Here is a 27,015-nt window from a genome sequence, read left to right as displayed (position 1 = left end):
GGGATCTGCCCGGACCGGGGCATGAACCCGTGTCCCCTGTATCGGCAGGCGGACTCTCAACCACTGCGCCACCAGGGAAGCCCTATGACTCTTTTTGAATTATGGTTTTCTCAGGGTATATGCCCAGTAGTGGGATTGCTGGGTCATATGGTATTTCTATTTTTAGTTTTTTAAGGAACCTCCATCCTGTTCTCCATAGTGGCTGTATCAATTTACATTCCCAACAACAGTGCAAGAGGGTTCCCTTTTCTCCACACTCTCTCCAGCATTTATTGTTTGTAGATTTTTTGCTGATGGCCGTTCTGACCGGTGTGAGATGATATCTCATTGTAGTTTTGATTTGCATTTCTCTAATGATTAATGATGTTGAGCATTCTTTCATGTGTCTGTTGGCAATCTGTGTATCTTCTTTGGAGAAATGTCTAGGTCTTCTGCCCATTTTTGGATTGGGTTGTTTGTTTTTTTGATATTGAGCTGCATGAGCTGCTTGTATATTTTGGAGATTAATCCTTTGTCAGTTGCTTCATTTGCAAATATTTTCTCCCATTCTGAGGGTTGTCTTTTCATCTTGTTTATGGTTTCCTTTGCTGTGCAAAAGCTTTGAAGTTTCATTAGGTGCCATTTGTTTATTTTTGTTTTTATTTCCATTTCTCTAGGAGGTGGGTCAAAAAGGATCTTGCTGTGATTTATGTCATAGTGTGTTCTGCCTGTATTTTCCTCTAAGAGTTCTATAGTGATTGGCCTTACATTTAGGTCTTTAATCCATTTTGAGTTTATTTTTGTGTATGGTATTAGGAAGTTTTCTAATTTCATTCTTATGAAATTAGAACACTCCCTAACCACTTATTGAAGAGGCTGTATGTACTCCATTGTATATTCTTGCCTCCTTTGTCAAAGATAAGGTGACCATATGTGTGTGGGTTTATCTCTGGGCTTTCTATCCTGTTCCATTGATCTGTATTGCTGTTTTTGTGCCAGTACCATACTGTCTTGATTACTGTAGCCTTGTAGTATAGTCTGAAGTCTGGGAGCCTGATTCCTCTGGCTCCGTTTTTCTTTCTCAAGATTGCTTTGGCTATTCGGGGTCTTTTGTGTTTCCATACAAACTGAAGTTTTTTGCTCTAGTTCTGTGAAAAATGCCAGTGGTAGTTTGATAGGGATTGCATTGAATCTGTAGATTGCTTTGGGTAGTAGAGTCATTTTCACAATGTTGATTCTTCCAATCCAAGAACATGGTATATCTCTCCATCTGTTTATATCATCTTTAATTTCTTTCATCAGTGTCTTATAGTTTTCTGCATACAGGTCTTTTATCTCCTTAGGTAGGTTTATTCCTAGATATTTTATTCTTTTTGTTGCAATGGTAAATGGGAGTGTTTTCTTAATTTCACTTTCAGATTTTTCATCATTATTGTATAGGAATGCAAAAGATTTCTGTGCATTAATTTTGTATCCTGCAACTTTACCAAATTCATTGATTAGCTCTAGTAGTTTTCTGGTAGCATCTTTAGGATTCTCTATGTATAGTATCATGCCATCTGCAAACAGTGACAGTTTTAATTCTTTTTTTTCTGATTTGGATTCCTTTTGTTTCTTTTTATTCTCTGATTGCCGTGGCTAAAACTTCCAAAACTATACTGAATAATAGTGGTGAGAGTGGACAACCTTGTCTTGTTCCTGATCTTAGAGGAAATGGTTTCAGTTTTTCACCACGGAGGACAATGTTGGCTGTGGGTTTGTCATATATGGCCTTTATTATGTTGAGGTAGGTTACCTCTATGTCTACTTTCTGGAGAGTTTTTATCATAAATGGTGTTGAATTTGTCAAAAGCTTTTTCTGCATCTATTGAGATTATCATATGGTTTTTCTCCTTCAATTTGTTAATATGGTGTATCACATTGATTGGCGTATATTGAAGAATCCTTGTATTCCTGGGATAAACCCCACTTGATCTTGATGTATGATCCTTTCAATGTGCTGTTGGAATCTGTTTGCTAGTATTTTGTTGAGGATTTTCTCTTCTATGATTATCAGTGATAATGATTATCAGGCCAGTGTGACGTTGCAACAGACTGAGGCGCGCCGTGCGTTCTCCCGAGGAAGTTGTCCCTGGATCCCGGGACCCTGGCAGTGGCGGTCTGCACAGGCTCCCGGGAGCGGAGGTGTGGATAGTGACCTGTGCTTGCACACAGGCTTCTTGGTGGCTGCAGCAGTAGCCTTAGCGTTTCATGCCAGTCTCTGGGGTCCGCGCTGATAGCCGCGGCTCGCGCCAGTCTTTGGAGCTCCTTTAAGCGGCGCTCTTAATCCCCTCTCCTCGCGCACCACGAAACCAAGAGGCAAGAAAAAGTCTCTTGCCTCTTCGGCAGGTCTAGACCTTTTCCCGGACTCCCTCTCGGCTAGCCGTGGTGCACTAGCCCCCTTCAGGCTGTGTTCACGCCGCCAACCCCAGTCCTCTCCCTGCGCTCCGACCTCCGAAGCCCGAGCCTCAGCTCCCAGACCCCGCCCGTCCCGGCGGGTGAGCAGACAAGCCTCTCGGGCTGGTGAGTGCTGGTTGGCACCGATCCTCTGTGCGGGAATCTCTCCGCTTTGCCCTCCACACCCCTGTTGCTGCGCTCTCCCCCGTGGCTCTGAAGCTTCCTCCCTATGCCTCCCACAGTCTCCGCCCGCGAAGGGGCTTCCTAGTGTGTGGAGACCTTTCCTCCTTCACAGCTCCCTCCCAGAGGTGCAGGTTCCGTCCCTATTCTTTTGTCTCTGTTTTTTTCTTTTTTCTTTTGCCCTACCCAGGTACGTGGGGAGTTTCCTGCCTTTTGGGAGGTCTGAGGTCTTCTGCCAGCGTTCAGTAGGTGTTCTGTAGGAGTTGTTCCACATGTAGATGTATTTCTGGTGTATCTGTGGGGAGGAAGGTGATCTCCACCTTTTACTCCTCTGCCATCTTGAAGGTCCCTCTGCTTGGCTCTTTTACCCAAACGTTAATCAATCACACATTTAGAGGGGATTCCATGGTAACCATTCTACAGTTACCATGAACATAGGTCCAGGAACAACACACCTCAGATTGACTTTGCAGGGGAAGACCTCCCCAGTGAAGAGATATCTAGTAACCAAAGTTCTTATTTCTTTCATTCATGCATTCATGCATCCATGGAATCATTTTAAAAGTATTTATTGAACTCTTATTTCATTTTATCTTACCATTTTATCAGAGCAATGACTGACACATAATGTGTTTTAATACACACTTTTGCATTTGTTACTATCCTTTTAAAATTACTGGAACTGCACTACAATAGACAAACTCTAATCTGGGGTAGGAGGATCAGAGAAAACCCTCATTCAGACAACATGTGCTAGATGAGGTGATGTAGACAAGGACAAAAAATTAATAGTTGAAATTGGTGACTTGGCTGTCATTGATGATCTAGATGAGAGCTACTTCAGTAACAGCAGAAAAAATAAGAAAATGTAAGAAGAAAGTACAAACACTACCTTAAATATTGCCATTACCGATAGTTGCCATCTCCACCTTCCAAATTCTGGAATCCTAAGCAAATAAAATGATGGCTGTTTTAAGGCACAGAGTTTTGAGATGGTTTGTTATGCAGCAATGGATAACTGAAACTCTTGAGAGAATTGTGCTCCATCACATTCAAATAGATTCCTGTGCGGCTTATTCACATTACCAATAAAAACTACTACCCACCCTGGTGGCGCAGTGGTTGAGAGTCCGCCTGCCGATGCAGGGGACACGGGTTCGTGCCCGGTCCGGGAAGATCCCACATTGCCGCGGAACGGCTGGGCCCGTGAGCCATGGCCGCTGAGCCTGCGCGTGCGGAGCCTGTGCTCCGCAACGGGAGAGGCCACAGCAGTGAGAGGCCCGCGTACCGCAAAAAACAAACAAACAAACAAACAAAAACAAAAAAAAAAACTACTACCTCTCCTGCTATGGAGGGAGAGGGGGAATAAAGGGCCAAGAAGCTTCTAAAGAATCATAATAAAGATGATGTATCAGTCAGGGTTGTATTTGCAAGTAACAGAAACTGACTATGCATGATTTAAGCTAAAAGGAAAAATACTGAATAATAGTAATTCCGATTCTGCAGCCAGAATCACGGGCCAAATTCATTAACACAAATTCATTAACACGATGTCAGCTAAGGACATCACTGCCATTTAACACTAGGTGGCGCAGTTTACACTGCCAACACCCTCAGCACAGGCCCTGCTGCTGGAGCTGCTAATTCCCTGAACCTGGAAATTGGAATGTTGCTGCTCTCTCTACCGCTGACAAAAAAAGAGAAGAAATTGCTGACACTACCTCAGCCAGGTGACCAAGGTTAACATAAATAGTGTTAAGTCCTGTTGTTAGTACGTTCCCTTGAGATGATATGATGGAAATAGCACTTTATGATCGGAAGATCCCTCAAACCCATAACCTCAGTCGAATCATGAGAAAAACAAATTCTCATACATGGGCTTCCTATAAAATATACAACCTGTACTCCTCAAAACTGTAAAGGTCATCAAAAACAAGTCTCAAAAACTGTCACAGCCAGGAGGAGCCTAAGGAGACAAAACCTAAGCAAATTCAAACAAAGTATAAAGTTTAGTTAATAATAAGGTATTAATCTTATTTTCTTAATTGTAGCAGATGTGCCATAATAATGTAAATAATAATAATAACAATGTAAGTCGATAGTGGGAAAAGGGGGGTAATATCAGAACTCAATGTACTATATCTTCTCAATTTTTCTGTACATCTAAACCTGACCTAAAAAATAAAGTCTGTTTTTTTAAAAAGAAACTTTTTGGTGTCCTTGCTTTTTCACGTCACTAGCTCTTAATTCAAAGTCTAGACTGGGTATATCTAATTGATCGAGTCCTAGCTGCAGTGCAGACAAAGGAAGTTAATATTAGATGTATTCAGTTTCCATGGATGGAGACAGGCTCCAACTCCCTCACAAGACTCAACAGAAGATTATAATTTTAGACAGTGTATTCAAAGGATCAGAAGCCAAAAACTGACAAATGTCCATAACACATGGCCCATGAAACCAAATCACCCCTATTCATATCTTGACTATCTACAAATTCCAGACTGACCAATGCAACTCACAATCTACACAACACAATATTCTGAGGATATGCAGAACACAGAACATTGGGTGAAGAAATACAATAGCTTAGCATATGGAATGCTTCCACTGGTCGTTAAGACAGTCTTCATTTGATTGCGTTTACTAATATATTTTCAATTGCTAGTACAGTATTTGCCACATATTAAATTCTCAATAAAAATTGGCTGAATGAATATGTAAGTGGTCTAGGAAAAGTGTTGGCTTAACTCAGGTCAAGTTTTCTCTATATTTTTTTCTTAAATACAGAGAAGATCTGGATTTCACAATGATAGAAGAGAATGGAGTTTGTAGCAAACAAGTCTATGCATCTTAAGGATCTAATCCCAGATGGCTTTACAATGAAAGTCATATATTGAGAGAAATCTTTAAGATTGTGCCCTTAAAAAATAGCTGGACTTTAGTGAGGTGACTGCAAAATGAAAAGGGCCCTTCTTCAATTAGAAAGCAGTGTCTAGGCCTCTGTGGACCTTTGAAGACACATGGTCAGAAACCTCATATCTATAAGGTATGAGAGGAAGGCTGGTCATTCTGCTTCATACTTGGCACACTTTCCATTTCCCTGAAATCTTAATTAGCTAAAGACTATGTTTGAGCCTGTTTACTGGCAATACTCACAAGTTAAAATTTTTATTTTGCCTAGCTATTAACTGACTTTTATAAAGGTCAACCCCATCACAAACAATTCATGGCACACACCATACTCCCAATCTTGGAAAATATCATTCCACAATTCTGGCACATCTTACTAATGACCCTCTAAATCTTGAAGCGTTGAGTGAGTAGCAGTGGGACAAGTACGAAGTGATCTGAGCTTGAAGCTCAGCTTCACTATCTTTTAGTTTCCATAAAGTTGGGGATGATAATCTCTTCCTTATAGTGTTGTGGTGATGAGTGAGATGACATTTATAATTTGCTTATGATAGTCATGAGTACAGAAGAGGTTGGTTAAAACAAACAAAAATCTGGTTCCTATCTTGTTTGATCTAGATTTAAAGCTCCCTTCCTGGTAGACAGTCCCTGGTTTACTAGTTTGAGTTCTTCCTCTGGGGCTCAGTCCTAGACTCCTCCTCCTTCTACTGTTTTCTCTCCTTCTCCCTGCAGTCTCATTCTCCCCCTGCCCCCCCCCCATAGTATCGAGTACCATCTACCCGTTACTGACACAAATTTTACAAATCTGGCCCCATACACCTCTAAGCTCTCACTTATGTCCAATTTGACAAGGCTTCTTAGATGTCACAAAGTATCTCATATGTAACAAGCCAAAACTGGACTCATGATCTTTTGCAAGATTTTCTACCGCGATGCAAAATTGAATAAATGAGTGAATGAGTGAATGAGCAAGTCAGTAAAAAACATGTTAAACCATGTTATATACAAGACCATGTCTTTTCAAAATTACTTCACTGTTTTTTGATTCCAAGAAAATGGAGGAGGAGGGTGGGTGGAGTGCGAAGGTAAAAAAATTTTGGCCAGTTCTCCTAGATGGGGATGGAGGAGGCCACAGAAGTTTGACAAGGCCTTTTCCCACCTACCCTAAGCATGGCCCTTGGTTGCTGGCCCTAGGGTTGGACTCACGTCTATGAAGCGGGCGGGGCCTGGGAAAGGGGCGGGATGGGCAGAAGCCCCACCCCGTCTACTTTACAAACTTGGGCCGCGGGGGCTTCTGGGGGCTTCCACGGATGGTGCGCATGCGCGGGAGTGCGCCGGCCTGCGTCTTGGTATTTAGTAGATACTGAGCTGGTGCTGGCGTGTAAGTGACAGGTATGGCCCGCGCTGCTTAGTTGTGGCGTGATTACTAACGCAAGCTCCCTCCCCGGGCTGGGAGGGCGACTTCTGCGGCTCCTCTGAACTGGCTCCTGGGTGTGACTGAACCCATCCTTGGCTAGGAGCGGTTGTTTGCAGGTATCACGCGGGTCAGCGGGCGGTGAGGACGCGGGTGCGTGGAATTGGGAATCCTGCTTGAGGGCGTCCACGCGGTCTCCTCGGCTTGTTCGCTGTTACCTGGATTCCAACTCTGTGCTCTGCAGTCTCTGCGGGAGAAGCTGGAGGAGGGCGCGAGCTGACAGAGATGGAGGCGTGGGCTGTGGTGGGAAGTTAGTGCGTGAGAGAGGAGAGGTAAAGAGGGCTGGGGTGGGAAACAGGACGGTTAGGTTCCAGATCTAGGTCTGCTGTCTCCTTTTCCATTCTGGGATGGGGGCAGTCTCCAGGCTTTTAATCTGGTAAATATATCTTGCTCAGCTGGTTTTGGAATGACTGATATGGATTCCCGATCCAGTGTGACTGGGTCAATCGACTGGAAAAGAAAATGGAGAAAAGTTCATTCCAACTTGCCGTGCTGTCCCACTCATTCCTGGCCACTCCCTAAAACCTCTTTATTTCAGATGCTCATTTGCACACTGCTCTATGCTACTTTTTAGAAGCTAATCTCGGAAGGCGAAAGAGTCTCCTTACCTCGGGCTACTGCTCTGCCTATGACCTATTTGATTAAAACAACCCTTTTTCACAGATACTACCTTTTCCCCATAATTAGTGCCTGTTCAAGTTCCTTGACGCTGTAAAATCCTATGAACTTGTGTCAGCTGGTTATTTTATCTAACTCTCCAGATTCCTGCCACCTGCGCCTTACTGAGCCCTTCCTTCCATTGGTATTGGCTCAGCGTCTTAAATCTTCATTCTGAGTCCTACCATCGTCCTTAAAGGTGTCTGTTTAGTACTTTAGAAGTACTTTAGAGTTTAAACTTTAACAGTTCTTGACTTTGTTTATTCCATTGGTGGTCACTTACAGACCACTTAAGCTATTCTCAGTCACAGTCATACCTTGGACCATTTATCATCCAGACTGTTCCTCCTTCGAAATCTTAAGTGCTAGCATATCATCCTGAACATCTCTAACCTGTCCTCCTAGCTCTATAATTATTTATACTGAGTAATTTATTAATTTTTAACCTATAAACTCCTAGTATATTTTGTTGCTTTTTCTCACTTTGAGTTGAACGTTTAATTCATCTCATTCTTGTTTAATTATATCTATAAGGCTTTGCTATTGCCTAACAGTAGAACTTGAGCTGTTAGATTTTGAAGTGCAGTGTTTTTAGTGTTTTTAATTTGAGTTGTTTTCCAGAAGCAAAAGTTAAATTTCAAAGTAGTTGAGATTTTTTTCTATTTCTACTTGATGTTAAGATCTAGTTTTCATTCTGGTAATAAATGTGGTTTGTACCGCTTTTATTTACTTTTTATTTATTGAGTTTTTTGGTAGCTTAGTAAATAGCAGCTTAGTGCTTGCATAGAAACTACATTCTATCTGGTTTTATATATCAGGCTAAGCATGTTATTCATGTCCTCTATACTATCAATTTTAGCTTACTTGTTAAGGACTGAGAAAGTTGCCTTAGTCTCCCATTTCTGTGGTGGTATTGTTGCTTGCATCTCTTGTTTTCTGAGGGTTTTGCTATAAATATATTTCATTGTGTTATTTGATACACTTAGTAGCAGTCATATTTCATTATGAGTTGTACCTTCAATCATTTAAAGTTTCCTCTTTGTCTCATTTTATTCATTTGTGCTTTTAATTCAATATACATCTTAATTCAGTATATCCCTGCATATTATTGTTGTTTACATTTGTTTGTTATTTTTTCTATCATCCCTTTAAGCTTTGGAGTTCTTTTGTTTTGGATGTCTCTTAATTTTTTACATAGTTGAGTTTAAATTTATTTGTTAATTTAACAAATTTATTGTTACAATGCTCTATGCTACTTTTTAGAAGCTAATCTCGGAAGGCGAAAGATTCTCCTTACCTCAGGCATTTATTGTTACAATGGATATTCTTGTTGTTAAATCTGTTTTTTTTTTAATGCTTACTTGGTTTTTTGTTTTGTTTTTAATATGTGATCTGTGAACGTGTTTTTCTTCTTTCTCCCTGTATGTTAATTCTGAAAGTATCTGGGCCCATAGTTCATTGTTCTGCTGGAACTCAGTGAGTGATACCTCTTAAGCACTTCGGAACTTTCTTTTGGAGAAGGTTTGTGTTGGATCTCAGAATGTTCCTTCAGTTGTTCCACTTTGCCCTGTGTCCCCATGTAATGGGGATACTAATGAGTATATAGATGGCGTCAATACATTTCTACAAGACAGAAAGTGAAAATATAGTTTACAGAAGCAGTGTAGAAAAGGTCACAACTAGAATATGCTAGGAGGTGACCACAGTGGAGGTGGAAACCCATCTGCCTATGAGAATCTTAAGCTGTTTCAACAGAGTATGGCAGTGAGAGTTAAATAGAACATAGGAATTGAGTGAAGGGTTACATGTGAAACATCTATTCCAGTCATCTCCCCAACCTCCCAGCCCTCTTCCTACCTACACAGAGAAGCAGTTTAGCTCCAGTGCCTTCCTCCCACAAAAAGTTCTTCCCTAAATAAACTATCTGAGGAGAAGGAAGGCTTTTAGGTTAGGTGTTGACATTTCATAGTAAAACCTTTTCACTCTGTTGTGTGGGGAGCCCACAACTTGACAGCCTGCTCCTCCACTCACCCTAAATCAAAGTCTGCCAATGTGTGTGTCTCACTGATATTCACATGGCTCTTGGTAAGTCTCCCATTCAGGGTAGACACCCATTAGGAAACCAATCTACTGATACAGAAGAAGTAGAAATTCATATGATGATCTGGAATAATCAGCCTAACACTTGATTCTTAAATATGAGCAGAAAACTAGGGAATACCAGATGTCTAAAAACCAAGATAAATAGAAACCCTGACCACAGAATCAAAGAGAATTTAGGAAACAGAAAACTCAAATTAGAATCTTCAGAGAAATTTGAAACGATATTGTAACTGTACAAGCACAATGCTAAAAGTGGAAAAAGAACCACTGGCCTAGAGGCTTATAATAAAAATGACTCCTGAATGGTAAATTGCACCTGGACTGGGAGAACTGTAAATCAGATAGAAAGCGGGATCTGAACTTCCCTGAACGTAGTGACTCATAATCTGGCACACTCTTTGGGGAACCCTGAAAGCTGCACTCGTAGAGTTGTTAGATATCAGCTCCTGTAGAAGGCTTTTCAGTCAAGATGCTTTCTGCCCAACCTACATGGTCCACATTTCCTTGCACTTGAGCTATACTCTGTGAGAATTGCCACTGAAGAAAAATTCCCGTTACTCACTCCTCTGTTATAGCAAGCTTTGTTTTCTGTCCAATAGCCTTCTTAGTAACCTAAGTGCCAAATATGACCTGTGGTAGTCCTGCAACGTTTAAATGTTTTATTGAGCCTAAGACCTCCTGATTGATGGGCATTGCAGACTGGCTCATAGCAAATCCTAACAAATTAAAACTTTTGATTGTTATAGTCTGGGAATGCACTTTTTGACCTATCCATGTTCATTATCTGTAGGTCATATTTATGTCTTTTTTTTTCAGTCTCTTGGGTGCCTGAATATTGGCTCTGCGTCTGAAGCTCCTGAAACTTTTCTCACTGCATATATATGTATATAGTACACAAGTACTTAGCCCAAGCATGAGAATTATTGGAATCCTCTGATAAGACAAATTTGAACTGCAGTGGGAGCTCTGTGTAGGAAGATGCAGCCTTTGAACAAGTTGACGGCTATCTCAAAACCTCAAAACCTGGCTCCTCACGAACAAAGTGAGGTCCTGAGAGCAGATGTGTCTTGGCAGCCGGAATCCATCCCAGTCGTGGAGACAGATGACTGTGAAGCCTCTCGTCTAAAGTTCAGACATTTCCAGTATTTGGAAGTGTCTGGGCCTCATGAAGCCCTGAGTCAACTCTGGGAGCTCTGTCTTCAGTGGCTGAGACCAGAAATTCATACAAAGAAGCAGATCCTAGAGCTATTGGTACTGGAACAATTCCTGACAATTCTCCCTGAAGAAGTCAGGACTTGGGTGAATTTACAACATCCAAAGAACAGCAAAGAAGTGGTGAGCCTGATAGAGGATGTGATTGATATGCTTAAGGATGAAGGTGAGAATATAGAAAATTGGAGGTAGAATAGTTGACCCTTCCCATATGAAGAAAAATTATCTTTTAAAAAAATTTTTTTATGGATGCATAGTTGATGTACAGTATTTATGTTACAGGTATATAACATAGTGATTCATAATTTTTAAAGGTTATTCTCCATTTATAGTCATAAAATATTGGCTATATTCCCTGTGTTGTACCATATATCCTTATAGCTTATTTTATACATAATATTTTATACTTCTTAATCCTCTATCCCTATATTGTCCCTCCCCCCTTCCCTTTTCCCACTGGTAACCACTAGTTTGTTCTCCTATATCTGTGAATCTGTTTCTTTTTTGTTATATTCACTAGTTCTTTTTTTTGATTCCACATGTAAGTGATATCATAGAGTATTTGTCTTCCTCTATCTGACTCATTTCACTTAGCATAAGAACTTTTTCTGAAGCTAGAAGATGTCAAGGGCTAGATCATGAAGAACTTTACTATACTAGGAAGGCTGAACTGAGATCTCACAGATTGAGTAGGGGAGTAAAATAATTTGATTTACCTTTCAAAAATACTGTGTTGGCTTCAGTGTAGAGCAGGAATCAGCAAACTATGACCATAGGCCAAATATTTTTGGAAATAAAGTTTTACTGGAACACAGCCACACCCCATACATTTACATTTTGTCTACAGCTGCTTTCATACTATGACTAGACTTGATTAGTTATAGCAGAGACTGTATTGCCTGCAAAGCCTAAATAAAATATTTACAATCTGGATCTTTACAGAAAAAGTTTATCAACTTCTGCAGTAAAGGATAGCCCTGAGAGCTCTGAAAATAGGAAAAACAATTAGGAAGTATTGTAGTAGATCAGGTGTTAGAGAATGAGGAAGCATTTGGGAAAACAGAGGAGTTTGAACCTAAAGGGTTTACATATTAGGTGTGAATGGGACAAATGTTCTGGCTTGCATGAATGCAGTGTAAGTAACAGTTTTTGTTGGAGAGGAGATTGATATATTAATTATGTGGCATGTTGAACTTGAGGTCTTTGTGGGACAACCACAGTGAATAATCTAATATATAGTTAAAAATATGGCTTTAGTGTTCAGAAGTATACAATTTCTGTTGCTGCTGTAACACATTACCATAAACTTTGTTGCTTAAAACAATATGAATGTATAGTCCTACAGGTTTGTAGATCAGTGGGTCTCTCTGGGCTAAAATCAAGAAAGAAAAATATGGAAACTTATAGGTATGAACGGAAGTAGGAAAAATACAAATCCTTAGGAAGAACCAGTATTTAAGAGCTGGCATAGATCTAACTACCAATTATAGAAAATAGAGAATAGAGGAACATGTTAAGCTACACCATGGGAATGCCATTACTAAAATCCAATCTGTGAGAAACTGCAAGACAATCCAGTTTCTAAAACAAAATAATTGTAAGGAAGTAGGGAGGGGCTATGGAAGAGGGATTTAGAGATTAAAAGAAACATAAAACATGTGTAATTGATCATGTGAATGTGTGGACCTTATAAGACATGAGGCAACTGACTGGATATTTGACTAGGCATTATTGATTAGAAACAGTGATGATACTGGTATTGGGATTATATTTAGTCCTTAGCCAAAAAGGAAATAAAATGAAGTACTGAGCAAAATAAGAAAACTCAGGGAAGCAAGCTAGAAAGGAGTAATCTAGAAAGCAAGGAACCAGGAAAGATTGGTATCTTGAGCTAAGAAAAAAGAAATCTTTAAGAAGGGAGTGTTCAACAATGTTGCAACAAAAAGGTCCTGTTAAGATGAGTATTGAAAATAATTTATTGAAATTGTTGATTAGATCAGTGGTCTAACATGGGTCTCCCTGGGCTAAAATCAAGACACCAGCAGGAATTCATTTCTTTCTGGGCCTCAGGCTCCCTTTCCCCCAACTTCAAAGCTGGCGATGGTGAGCCAAGTCCTTTTCACACTGCCATCTCTCTGACACTATTGTCATGGTGTGTGCTGGCATACATGCACATGCTCACACTCACTCTTTCACTCTCTCTGTCTCACTGACCACAGCTGGGAAAAGTTCTCCACTTTTCAAGATTAATGTAATTGGATTGAGACCACCCAGATAATCCAGGATGATTTTTTTTTTTATTTTTATTTTTTGGCTGCCTCGGGTCTTTGTTGCTGCACACGGCCTTTCTCTAGTTGCAGCGAGCAGGGGCTACTCTTCGTTGCGGTGCTCGGGCTTCTCATTGCGGTGGCTTCCCTTGTTGCAGAGCACAGACTCTAGGTGTGTGGGCTGCAGTAGTTGCAGCACGTGGGCTGAGTAGTTGTGGCTTGCGGGCCCTAGAGTGCACGGGCTTCAGTAGTTGTGGCGTGCGGGCTTAGTTGCTCTGCGGCATGTGGGATCTTCCCGGACCAGGGATCAAACCCGTGTCAATGCCATGCATTGGCAGGTGGATTCTTAATCACTGCACCACCAGGGAAGTCCCCAGGATGATTTATTCATCTGAAGGATCTTTAACTTTAATATTGCTGAGTCCCTTTTTTTTTTGGCTGTGCCATGAGGCTTGCGGGATCTTAGTTGCCCGACCAGAGGTTGAACCCCGGCCCTGGCAGTGAAAGTGCTGAGTCCTAACCACTGGACCTCCCCTTATCCAAGGATTAGGGCATGGACATTTCAGGGGGCTATTCTGCCTATCACATGGGTCAAAAAAATACGAAGTATGAGGTGGGAATGTGATAATCATTATAGACTATTCTTGAGAAGTTTGGGAAGAAAATGAGAGGTTTCAGGGTAATACAGGACCGAGAAAGGCTTTTGTTTTCTTTTAACGTGCCATGGATCCCTGAAGAACCCACTTAAAGGGTTTGCCCATATTTTACCTACCTTAGACCTCTCAGGGCTGAAGTGGCTACCTGGCTAGCACTTGTCAGAAACATTTAATGAAGAATGTATTAGCCACTGCTACCTGGGACAGCAAAGAAACAGTTGGGACAAACATAGACTAAACAAAAAGATGGGAGGAAAGGTGCTTTAGAGAGTAAGGGATTTGAAAGCTCCTACATATTCTTAGAGATCTAGAAGTCTGGGTACATGTTCAGAAAGACCTGAGAATTCCCTGATTCTCACCTCTGGCTGGTCTTCAGGCTCTGCTCGAGCAGGAAATGAAGACTAAGGCAGGGGTGAAAACTATCTGGCTAAGTATTGAAGGCATTTTCTGATGCAGACAGCGCATCTGCAAAGGCTAGGAAATGATTTTTGTTTTTCTGATTTCAAGCATTTAAGGAAATCTCTGGAATTGCTAGCTAACCACTAAGTTAAGGAAACCGACTTAAGTGGGCACACACAACAAAGAATATAGACTTTATAAATTCAAAAAAAGGTTGAAAACATCAACAACATTGATAAAAGTTTAGCTACAATGACCAAGCAAAAAAAGAGACGACCAAAATAAAATCAGGAATAAAGGTAGGGGTATTACTACTGACCTTGCATAAATCAAAAAGATTATCAGAGAATACTGTGAAAACTTAGATGAAATAGAAAAACTCCCAAACTACCAAAAGTGACTCAACTCATCTGTAACAACTAAAGAGACTGAATCAGTAATTTTTAAAATTTCAACAAAGTAAACCCAAGGACAACATGGCTTCACTGGTGAATTCTACCAAACATTAAAACAATAATTAACACCAAACTTTCTCAGACTCTTCTAAAAAACAGAAAAGGCAGGAATACTTCCTAACCTATTCTATGTTGGGAGTTTTAATCTGATGCCAAAGCCAGAGAGAGACATCACAAGAAAAGAAAACTAGTGAACCAAACCCAGCAGCATATTAAGAGGATTATACACCATGACCATGTGGGATTTATCCCAGAAATACAAGGATGGTTCAAATGTGAAAATCAACATTATACACCATACCAGTACAATGAAGGGAAGAATCACATGATCATCTCAATTGATGCAGAAAAAGCATTTGACAAATTTGTATATGAATGTTCATAGCAGCATTATTCATAATAACCAAAAAAATGGAAGCATTCCAAAAGTTCATCAACTGATGAATGGATAAACAAATTGATATTCATACAGTGGAGTATTATTCAGCCATTAAGAGGAACAAAGAACTAACACATGCTACAACATGGATGAACCTTCAAAATATGCTAATTTAAAGAAGTCAGACAAAAAAGGTCACATACCATAGGACTGAATTTACATGGAATGCCCAGAATAGGCAAATCCAAAGAGACAGCATGGAGGGAAGGGGAATGGGAGGTGACTCCTTAACGGGTATGGGGTTACTTTTGGGGGTAATGAATATGTTCTGGAATTAGATAGTGGTGACGGTTGCACAAAACTGTGAATATACTAAAACCCATGAATTGTGTACTTTAGAATGGTTAATATGGTGAATTTTTTGTTATGTGAATTTTACCTCAATTATTTTACTTCAGTAAAAGAGATTACCGGATCAAGCTAAGATTGGATGTTAAATATAAAGGATCAGTGTTCAAGGAATTTCAAGTCTGAAGAGAGTAAATCTGCAAGTGATTTACCATAAAATCCAAGCTGCGTAGAAAAGAAAGTAACTTCACAAGAGGGATGATAGACGGGGAGAAAATTAAAGAAGCAATGTACTATGGTGGAACCTTGATGAAAGGATAGGAAAGTTGAAAGGATAGGAAAATATAGTTAGGGATTGATTCATTCGAGTTTGTTCTCAGAGTAGAACAATCTGAAGTATATAAGGGCCCCAGTGTGAAAAAGGAAGTAGCTTGATTGCTGGTGGTTGTTAGAAACAAGGTTGTCAAGGGTCTTCACGCTGGGTTGTTGAAAAGATTATGATTTGGTGTGGAAAGCAACAATTTTAGCTAAGTAAAGTTTTTACTGACCTAGTGCAATTACTTATTTAATGTCTGTCGTTCACGACAGACTAGAGGCTCCCTGAGGGCAGGCATTTGTGTGCCTCACACATGGGAGGTACTCAGTAAATACGGGCTGAATAAATGAATTTGCAATAGCTTAGTGTATTACAACAGCAAGAAGGCCCTCGCTAAATGGCATGAACCACTATGAAAAATTTTTGTATGAGCGTAGAAAAATCTTTATGAGGAAATGGGAATGGAGAAGTATGAATATATCAAAACAGCTACCAAGACCATAGTATTGGAGGATGAGAAGAGGTGGCTTTGATGGTGGCCAAGATCCATTTTAGATTAGAAGGGAGAAAGAATATTTTATAAAGAGCTAGGGAATATATAGGAATTTTTCTTTGAATGGCATGAGAGTTTCAGAGAACACAACTGTAAAGGTTCAGGAAGGAAGTCAGCAGGAAAGAAGAGTTAGGGGAAGGAAACAATGCTCAGAGCAATAAAAAAGGGATGGCTGATTGAAGGCTTTTGCATCTTTTCAAGATATCTCACATATTTCCAAGAATGACAAGAATAAGAAACAATGTGATATTCTACTATGTATAAAATAGATAACTAATGAGAACCTACTGTATAGCACAGGGAACTCTACTCAGTGCTCTGTGGTGACCTAAATGGAAAGGTAATCCAAAAAAGAGGGGATATATGTATATGTGTAGCTGATTCACTTTGCTGTACAGCAGAAACTAACACAACATGGTAAAGTAACTGTACTCCAATAAAAATTAATTTAAAAAATAAATCATATAAAAAAAGAATGTGGTATTGACTGTCCTAGGGGTTATGGGACTGAGTAGACTGAGGTTTCACAGAGTGTTATAGGCCTGAATAAAGTTAACAGACTGTAATCTTGTGGCAGTATTCAAATTGCTGAGAAGTTTGGATTTTTTTTTCAAATCCTGCCTTTATTTATAGAACGTAAATATTTCTTGCATTCTTTCTATTTTTTCTTAATTCACGCTGAATCAATGAAAACTTCTTCACAGACCAGTATTGGCCCATAGTCTGGCATTTGAGGATTAGTGGTGTAATTAATGAATCTTGGAGAAACATTAGGAAGTAGCCCTTGGGTATACGTCTCACCAAAGGGCTGGAGAAGAGAATCGGTTGCTGCTCAGGTTTTTATGTCCTGGAAGAGTCAGTAGTCCAAGGTGACCAGACTGCCTAAGTCTGTGTATAGTATACACAGAGCGACTTAGAGGAAAAGAATCCTTGAGTAGATTAATCCCCAATGTCTTTGAGAAAGTGATTGGTTGGGTAAAATATTCTTAGCTCCCAGTAGAATTACAGCCTGTGGTGGCTAAGCCTTAGTTAGGATTTAGTTTTGACAAGATTAAAGTATTTTTTTTGGATCTGCTATAACCACAGACGAGGCATCAAAATATTATTTTGGCCTTCTCTCTGATCAAGTAGTTCTTGACCCCTGGTAGAATATGCAGATCACTTTTAGAGCTTTTTAAAAATATAAGATCTGGGCCCCACTCCTGGAGATTCCGGTTGCTGCTAGAGCCTGACATCATTAAATTTCAAACTTCTGAAGTAGCATGTTAAAAGTACTATAATTATTAAAAGTTTCTCCAAGGGAAAACTTGTCTCCCTATGTTTTCCTTCGTCTTCCTCAGGTATAACCTGCAAGGATTCTGCCCTACTCCAGAAGGGGAGCATCAAGCAAGAAAAAATGGAAGCTGACTCACTAACAGGCAAATCCCAGGTAAGTTAGGATTCCACTCTATTGTAATGTTCTGCTTTTTCTTTTTAGGTCTGTGAACTTTTGCCAAACATAGTTCCATCTAAGAACATGACTCTTTTAGTTGATGATATGCTGGACATTGGATCTATTTTACTTGATGATACACTTTTTGGAAAATATTTAATTTTTGTATATTCTCTGTGCATCTGTACCCTTGAGATTGTAGATGATAATCGAAGGTATAGACGTAGGGCCTACCCAGGGAATGTTTAGAATTAAAAGTGAAGTAAGCCAAGGGCAGAATTCTGAGCAATGTCATTTAATAGGCAGGAGCAGAAGAAACCTCAAAGGATACTGAAGTGAAAGGACCAAAGTGGTAGAGGAAAACCAGGAAAACATGATGTCACTGTGAAAGCAAGGAATGACCATATTTCAAGGAGAAATCCTTTAAAAGTTCAGAAAAGTGCAGCCTGAGTAGTGTCTATTCTCTTAACATCATGGAGATACAAGCATGCATGGGAATAGAAGCCAGGTTGCAGAGGGTTGAGGAAAGAGGAAAAGTGAGGAGGTAGGCAAAACACACGTAGACAACTTATTCACAAAGACTGGCTCTGAGGTAGAGGAAGGATCTGTGTGTTTCAGTGTGATTGAAGGTAAACTATAAGGACAAGGTTGAGAATGCTGGATAGAAAAGTGCAACAGCTGGTGGGATGAAGGCCCTCATGACCAGTATTTATGCAGTGCCTAACATGTCTAAGGGCTGGGAATACGACAGTAAATGAAACAAAATGCCTGCCTTTGTGGAGATTACATACTACTAGAAGTAGATAAACACAAGCAAATAAGATACTTGCAGATGGTAATAATTATTAGGGAGAAAATAAGGAAACAGACTGATTAGGAAGATGGCTACTTTATTGGGTAATCAGGAAAGGCCTATCTGACAAAGTGACATTGGGCTCTGAGACCTGAAGGATGAGGCATTAGCCGACAGCGTTCCTCAGTTAGAGATGCTCCCTGGTCTGCTAGGAGAGCCTACATTTTCATTATAAATTTCCCTCAAATCTGCCTTAAACTCTTCCTATTCTGAACTCTTTCTGTGTAAGTTATTTGTACTCTATAGTAATTTTTTGTTCCACAATTATTCCAACCGGTTTTTCTCCTCGGTTAAAATGTAAGCTAATCTAGAGTTAGGACAGCCCTTCATTTTCCTTTCGCAGCCCTCAAAGAGTACCAAGTTGATAGGCCCCTAAGGTAACTTGATTTTTATCACTTGGAACTCCAAACGTTGTCCTATCAATTTTTTTTTGTATATTCTTGCCACCTACCCTGTTCTTTCCAAATTCATTTCTCCTCTAGTAATATCTTTGAGACCTTTGATTAAAAAGGAACTTAATGTTTTAGGAGCCAGTGACATTCAAAGATGTGGTTGTGGAATTCAGCGAGGAAGAGTGGGGGCAACTGGACCCTGCTGTAAAGAACCTGTACAGGGATGTGATGCTGGAGAACTATAGGAACCTGAATTCATTGCATAAAGGTGGCGTCTGCGTATTTACCTAATCTGCCCTTTAGTAGTCTCTTCATCTACTGTTAAAAACTGTTGAAGTGGTTGAGGGCATTTGGGTTTCAGTTTAGGTTTCCTAATAACTTCTGGGCACAATAGCAGATTTTCTTGCTGTATGTGATTGAAAGTCTTTTCTGATGTAGAGCTAGAAATACACAGGTCCACTGGCCTTATCTTTTAGCAGCTCTTAGACTACTACTTTGGGATGGGATTCTCTTCCCTATAAAAATGTCTGAAATGTGTTTGTTTGTTTTCCTTTTCCCCATGTACAGAGCATCTACTTTCCAAACCAGTTGAGACCTCCAGGTTGGAGAGTAAGGAAAAAAGTTGGATAATGGAGCAAGAAATTCTAAGAACAACTGTTTTTGGTAAGCAACAGGTAGATCTGAGGCATTTGTAAGAAGCTTCTGTTCATTAAATACACAGATAATGTACAACCCAGGGTTTGAGTTGTTGGTTGGGAGGTGACAGCAAACCAGCTAAACTTTGAAGAAGAAAAGTCATTGCTTTTTGTTCACAGATTCCTTCTCTTATATGGACAGGCAAAAAAGTGGTGTGGGTTAGGAACACAGACTCTTTTATTTTTTTTTAATTGAAGTATAGTTGGTTTACAATGTTGTGTTAGTTTCTGGTGTACAGCAAAGTGATTCAGTTATGCATATATATATATATGTGTGTGTGTGTGTGTGTGTATTCTTTTTCATATTCTTTTCCATTATGGCTTATTATAGGATATTGAATATGGCTGCCTGTGCTATACAGTAGGCCCTTGTTAGTTATCCATTCTATATATAATAGTTTGCATTTGCTAATCCCAAACTCCCAATCCATCCCTCCCCTCCTCCCTCCCCCTTGGCAACAAGTCTGTTCTCTATGTCTGTGAGTCTGTTTCTGTTTCATAGATAAGTTCATTTGTGTCATATTTTAGATTCCACATATAAGTGATACTATATGATTTTTTTTTCTGATTTACTTAGTGTGATAATCTCTAGGTCCATCCATGTTGCTGCAACTGGCATTATTTCATTCTTTTTAGAGCTGAGTAGTATTCCATTGCATATATGTACCACGTCTTTACCATTCATCCGTCAATGGACATTTAGGTTGTTTCCATGTCTTGGCTATTGTAAATAGTGCTGCCATGAACACTGGGGTGCATGTATCTTTTCGAATTATAGTTTTGTGTGGCCATATGCCCAGGAGTGGGATTGCTGGATCATATGGCAACTCTATTTTTAGTTTTTTAAGGAACCTCCATACTGTTCTCCATAGTGGCTGCACCAGTTTACATTCCCACCAACAGTGTAGGAGGAGGAACACAGACTCTTAACACAGGCAGAGTTGCCTGGGGCAGCCTCCCTGCCAAGTTTCCTCTTCTGTAATGTAACAGTGTTTACCTCCACATTACTATGAGGATTAAATGAGTTGATATGTGTAGCACACTTAGAACAGCGTCTGGCATGTGGTGTTATATAAGCAAATGTTAGCCAACCTAACATGAAATCATATTCTCTCTTTTAAAGAAAAGGAAGTGCTTTATACTAGGGTGACTCCAGTAATCTTCCATTTTTCCTTCTTTTACTGTAGACCTCCTTAACTTGTGCCTTCCTACCTTCAACGTAATCTCTTTATTCTTATTAACATTTTGTTTGTGAAAAATTAGAAATTGTTGTGTGCTTAATATAAATTTTAGTAAGTAAAGTATGAAGAGGAATATAACTCACCCTGTTACCTCACTACCCAGAGCTATGCAGTATTAACATCGTGGTTTGTTTTCTTAAGCCATTTTCTTTGTGATGATGTGTGCCTATGGCTTGTAAATATTTTTCAACAAAACTGGGATCATCGAGAATGTGTCATTATGTATTCTGCTCTTCTCACCTCATGTGATATCATGAACAAATACCCATTTAATTAGTCTATGAAAATGTGGTTTCTAATTCTCATATGACAGCCCCTCACATACGTGTATAATAATTAACCATTCCCCACCCCAACTGTTGGACATTTAGTTTGTTGCCAGGTTTTCAGGCATATATGATTCCTTTCACAGGATTCCTTCTTAGAAGAGAAACTTCATCATCAAAGGGTATAACTATATTAACTGTCTTGTTACATTAGGTTATATTGTCTACAAAAGAACTATGTTGTCTACTACCAACTCATACTCACTAATAATGAGAGTATTACTATCACTTTAGTTATTATATCTCTATTATCACCTGAGCAAACACTGGGTATTATTTACCTGAAATCTTTATTAATTTGTTAGGCAATTGACTCCATTTCTTCTTTCATAAGGTAAATCCTCTCCCTGATTATCCTTTTAACCACATTTCTCCCTGCTTTTTTTAACTTATATTTTCACCATTTCTGCCTCATTCTCCCATTAGCTTTTTAACATTTTCAGGTCATTATTATTTTTTTAACTTTCTCTCTCAACCCTACACCCTCTTCTAATACTCTGTTTCTCACCTCTTTATAGCCAGACTTCTCCGGGTGTTTTATACTTGCTTTTCTCTTTTCCTCACCTTTTATTCCTCAACCCGTTCCTGTTGAGCTCTTACCCGAAATACTAATCTTAAACAGTTCTTGTTCAAGTCACTCATGACTTTATTGGAGTGAGCTTCAGGGGACACTTTTTAATTCCTTATCTCATTTGACTTCTCCACAGCAAGTGACACTGTTAACTGCTGCTCGTTCTGAAAACACTCCTAGGTTCCTGTAATACTCCTGAGTTTCTTCTCTTTCTGGCTAGTCTGTCTCTGTCTACTGCAGACCTGTCCTTCTCTACCTATCTAATACATTTCAGTTTTTCAACATTTGATCTCATCCTGTCTTCTCTTTTGACTCTGTATTTTCCTCCATCTACAACTGAAGCTTCAATTATCACACATTTATAGCAGCTTGCAAGTTCATATCCCCCGCTCAGGCTTCAGCTTTGAACTAAAATTTATATACACATGACATTTCTCTTGTATGTCTCAAAGATGCCTTAAATTTCATAAAACCCAAGTGATTTTTTTCCTTTCCAGTATTCTTCCATTGTTCCCTAGCTGGATGAGCTGCCATCCATCCAGTTATACAAGTATAGTTTAAGTATTATCCTTGACAGCCTCTTCTCCTTCACCTCTCTAATACTTGTTTTTTATCCTACATATCTCTTAAATGTCTCTACTTCTCTATCTGCAATGCCATTACTGTAGTCCATGTCCTGTCATCTCTCACCTGAACTATCACCATAGCCTCTTGTCTTAATACGAGATCTTGGCTTCCCTCTTAGCTCTGTCTCCCCTCCACAACTCCAGTGTTTGAACCACACTGCAGTCATGGAGATCATGGTTTATCATGTACTTGCTGAAACCTCTGTACTGAATTCAGTTTTGCTTACTTCACAACACACTTGTCCCTACCTACTTTTCCAACCTCATCTCACAGGACATCCTTTTTGCACTCAAACCACACTGATCTACTCTGTCAGCCAGCATCAAATATGTATTAGCATCTACTGTGCCCTGTGCACTCTGATAGGTGTTGGGGTTCAGTAGAGAAAAAACTCTTCCATAGGGAACATATTTCTGTTGTCCCTTGAGTGTGGCTTGCCCTCTCCCATCACAGGACCTCTGTGCGTGTTGTTTCTTTACTTAATGCTCTTCCTCCTGTCTTTGCCTAGTTGACTCCTATTCCTTCAGATCTCAAGTAGGTCCATATCTCCTCAGGGAAGCATTTCTTAACTAGGTTAGTTTTTTCTATATACTCCCATAGCACCATATTCTTTTCCTCTTACCATTTATCACAAATACACTCTACATGTGTCTCTGTGAGTCTCTGTCTCACCCTAGGCTTTGTGTTCCTTGAGGGAAGGCAACATGTCTCTTTCTGCCTACATTTATATCTGCGCCTTTTGCACATATGTAGGAACCAAAGAAACAGATAGATAGATGGATAGATACTGGATTATGAGAAAAGTAAAAATTATTTGTTTTGGTCATCTGTGATTCAGTAAATGGTTCTTTTATGTCCATTATCAAGATTTTAGAGGTTTTTAATTAGTATATTATAAGCTTATGTTAAATTCTCACTATTGACCATATTTGTGGCAAATGAGATGTGTCTGAAGACATTTTTAAAAATTATTTTATTCATGGAGCCTGCCATATTTTTTATGTTATCATGTATCTCCCCCATTGTTTTATATCGGTTAATTTTATACATAAGAATTTTTCCATCCCAAAACTAAGGAACATTTTTTCATTTTATTCTGACTCCATCTACTTCATTATTTAAATATAATATACCTTAATCAATCTGGAATTTACTTCAGTAAATGTCATTTATTTTACCAGTTAATGGATTTTGGTGGATTAATGATGGCCACAAAATCTTTGTCACTGCCTCCATTGAAGTGTAGATGTTGTTTTCCCTCCCCTTGACTCTGAGCTGGCACTAGATTCTTTGATCAATAAAATGTAGCAGAAGTGACACTGTGCCAGTTTCAGGTCTAGCCTGTAACAGGACTTGCAGCTTCCGCTTCTTTCTCCTGGAATTCAGCAGCCACTAGTTTTAGTACCCTGATACCACTATGCTTATGAGAAGCCCAACTTGGCCACGTGGAACTTGTATACACACACACAAATACACACATGCATCATGCATTTTTTTTAAGATTTCCACATTTTTTTGAATTGAAGTGTAGTTGATTTACAATGTCATGTTAGTTTCAGGCGTACAGCAAAGTGATTCCATATATGGAATATATATATATATATATATTCTTTTTCAGATTCTTTTCCCTTAATGGTTATTACAAAATACTGAGTACAGTTCCCTGTGCTATATAGTAGGTCCTTGTTGGTTATCTATTTTATATATAGAAGTGTGTATATATTAATCTCAAACTCCTAATTTATCCGTCCCCCCTTCCCCTTTGGTAACCATAAGTTTGTTTTCTATGTCAGTAGGTCTATTTCTATTTTGTATTTAAGTTCATTTGTATCATTTCTTTTTTTTTAGATTCCACATATGGGTGACATCATGATATTTGTCCTTTTCTTTCTGACTCATTTCATTTAGTATGATAATCTCTAGTCCATCCATGTTGCTGCAAATGGTATTATTTCATTCTTTTTTATAGCTGAGTAATATTCCATTGTATATATGTACCACATCTTTTTTATCCATTCCTCTGTTGATGGACACTTAGGTTGCTTCCACGTTTTGGCTATTGTAAATAGTGCTGCAGTGAACATTGAGGTGCATGCATCTTTTTGAATTATGGTTTTGTGTGGATATATGCCCAGGAGTGGGATTGCAGGATCATATGGTAGTTCTATTTTTAGTTTTTTAAGGAAACCTCCATACTGTTCTCCATAGTGGCTGTACCAATTTACATTCCCACCAACAATGTAGGATGGTTCCTTTTTCTCCACACCCTCTCCAGCATTTATTATTTATAGAATTTTTGATGATGGCCATTCTGACCAGTGTTAAGGTGATACCTCATTGTAGTTTTGATTTGCATTTCTCTAATAATTAGGGATGTTGAGCATCTTTTCATGTGCCTCTTGGCCATCTGTATGTCTTCTTTGGAGAAATGTCTATTTAGGTCTTCTGCCCATTTTTGGATTGGGTTGTTTGTTTTTTTGATATTGAGATATATGAGCTGTCTGTATATTTTGAAAATTAATCCCTTATCCGTTGCATCATTTACAAATATTTTTCCCATTCTGTAGGTTGTCTTTTTGTTTTGTTTATGGTTTCCTTTGCTGTGTAAAAGTTTTTAAGTTTAATTAGGTCCCATTTATTTATTTTTGTTTTTATTTTCATTACTCTAGGAGATGGACCCAAAAAGATATTGCTGCATTTTTTGTCAGAGTGTTCTGCCTATGTTTTTATACGAGTTTTATAGTATCTGGTTTTACATTTAGGTTTTTAATTCATTTTGAGTTTATTTTTGTATATGGGGTTAGAGAATGTTCTAATTTCATTCTTTTACATGTAGCCTGTCCACTTTTCCTGGCACCACTTATTGAAGAGACTGTCTTTTATCCACTGTATATTCTTGCCTCCTTTATGGTAGATTAATTGACCGTAGGTGCATGGGTTTATTTCTGGGCTTTCTATCCTGTTTCACTGATCTGTATTTGTTTTTGTGCCAGTACCATACTGTTGTGATCACTGTAGCTTTGTAGTATAGTCTGAAGTCAGGGAGCCTGGTTCCTCCAGCTCCATTTTCTTTCTCAAGATTGCTTCAGCTATTCTCAAGATTGTCTTTTATGTTTCCATAGGAATTAAAAAATTTTTCGTTCTACTGTGAAAAATGCCATTTTCACAGTATGTATATAGCAGTGTGTATATATTAATCTCAAACTCCTAATTTATCCCTTCCCCCTTCTCCTTTGGTAACCATAAGTTTGTTTGTGTAATGCCAATTACACAAAATGTAATTTGATAGAGATTGCATTGAATCTGTAGATTGCCTTAGGTAGTATAGTCATTTTGGCAATATTGATTCTTCCAATCCAAGTACATGGTATATCCTTCCATCTGTTTGTGTCATCTTTGATTTCTTTCATCAGCATCTTATAGTTTTCAGAGTACAGGTTTTTTTTGCCTCCTTAGGTAGGTTTACTCTTAGGTATTTTATTCTTTTTGATATGATGGTAAACGGGATTGTTTCCTTAATTTCTCTTTCTGATCTTTTGTTGTTAGTGTATAGAAATGCAACAGATTTCTGTGTATTAATTTTGTATCCTGCAACGCTACTGAATTCATTGATGAGCTCTAGTAGTTTTCTGGTAGCGTCTTTAGGATTTTCTACACACACGTGTATATATATATATATATATATATATTTTTTTTTTTTTTTTTTTTTTTTGCGGTACGCAGGCCTCTCACTGTTGTGGCCTATCCTGTTGCAGAGCACAGGCTCCGGATGCGCAGGCTCAGCAGCCATGGCTCACAGGCCCAGCTGCTCCACGGCATGTGGTATCTTCCTGGACCGGGGCACGAACCCATGTCCCCTGCATCGGCAGGCGGACTCTCAACCACTGCACCACCGGGGAAGCCCCACACATGTATATTTTTAAGGCTCACCAAATGTTTCAGATCTAGAATAAGAATCAATGATCCAAGTTTACTAGAGACAGTGTAAGGTAAATTTGGATAGAGAATATAAAGCCAGATTTTGGAGAGTTTAACTAACTAGGTGATTTGAGAAGTTGGGGAAAATTGTTAGGCCAAAGAAAGGCAGAGGTGGTTTGGCAAGGGCTGGTCTCCAGGAGAGAAGTAGGCAGAGACCCAGAATTAGGATTATAGGCTAAGGTTTAAAGTGTTTATTTTTGTTTTAGGTTAGAGACAGGAACAAGGTCTTATAGATAAAGCACGGTTTATGAGTTTGGAATTAGTGGTCAGGAATAAGCCAGTGATTTGAAATCTATTAGAGCAAAAAGAGAACAAATCATTGGTTAATATTATGTGTAAAGATAAACAGTGGTATTAACACTAAAATCAACAGATTCTTAGTCCTATTACCATAATTATTTAATATTTACCTGAAGGTTTAAACTAATGAAAGAAAAATAAATGAAACAAATGAGAAAATTAATAGAAAAGAGAAAAATCTATTTGTGTATGATAACTTTCTACTTAGAAAATCCAAGAGACTCAGTATCAAAATGATTATATCTGTTTAGAATTTCGTTAAGGTGGCCAGATATA

General features: G+C 39.0%; 1 protein-coding gene across 5 annotated transcripts in view; it reads left to right on the top strand.

The window, feature by feature from the left end:
• ZNF215 (zinc finger protein 215) overlaps positions 1-27,015 on the top strand; it is a 149,249-nt gene that overhangs the window by 118,838 nt on the left and 3,396 nt on the right. For 2 of the 5 annotated variants that reach the window (XM_030831251.2, XM_060303570.1), the window contains exons 3-6: positions 10,556-11,117; positions 17,665-17,753; positions 19,137-19,269; positions 19,569-19,664. In XM_030831251.2, the coding sequence (XP_030687111.1) occupies positions 10,718-11,117; positions 17,665-17,753; positions 19,137-19,269; positions 19,569-19,664 (718 nt within the window). In that variant the 5' untranslated portion in view covers positions 10,556-10,717. Of the gene's footprint in view, positions 1-6,851; positions 7,039-10,555; positions 11,118-17,664; positions 17,754-19,136; positions 19,270-19,568; positions 19,665-27,015 lie in introns of those variants that run through there. The other 3 variants (XM_030831252.2, XM_030831256.2, XM_060303571.1) reach the window with 3 other exon arrangements.

Source organism: Globicephala melas, chromosome 8 (assembly GCF_963455315.2).
Source record: "Globicephala melas chromosome 8, mGloMel1.2, whole genome shotgun sequence".
NCBI lineage: Eukaryota > Metazoa > Chordata > Mammalia > Artiodactyla > Delphinidae > Globicephala > Globicephala melas.
The sequence above is the reverse complement of the archived record's forward strand: the minus strand, read 5'-3'. Positions and strand labels throughout refer to the sequence as shown.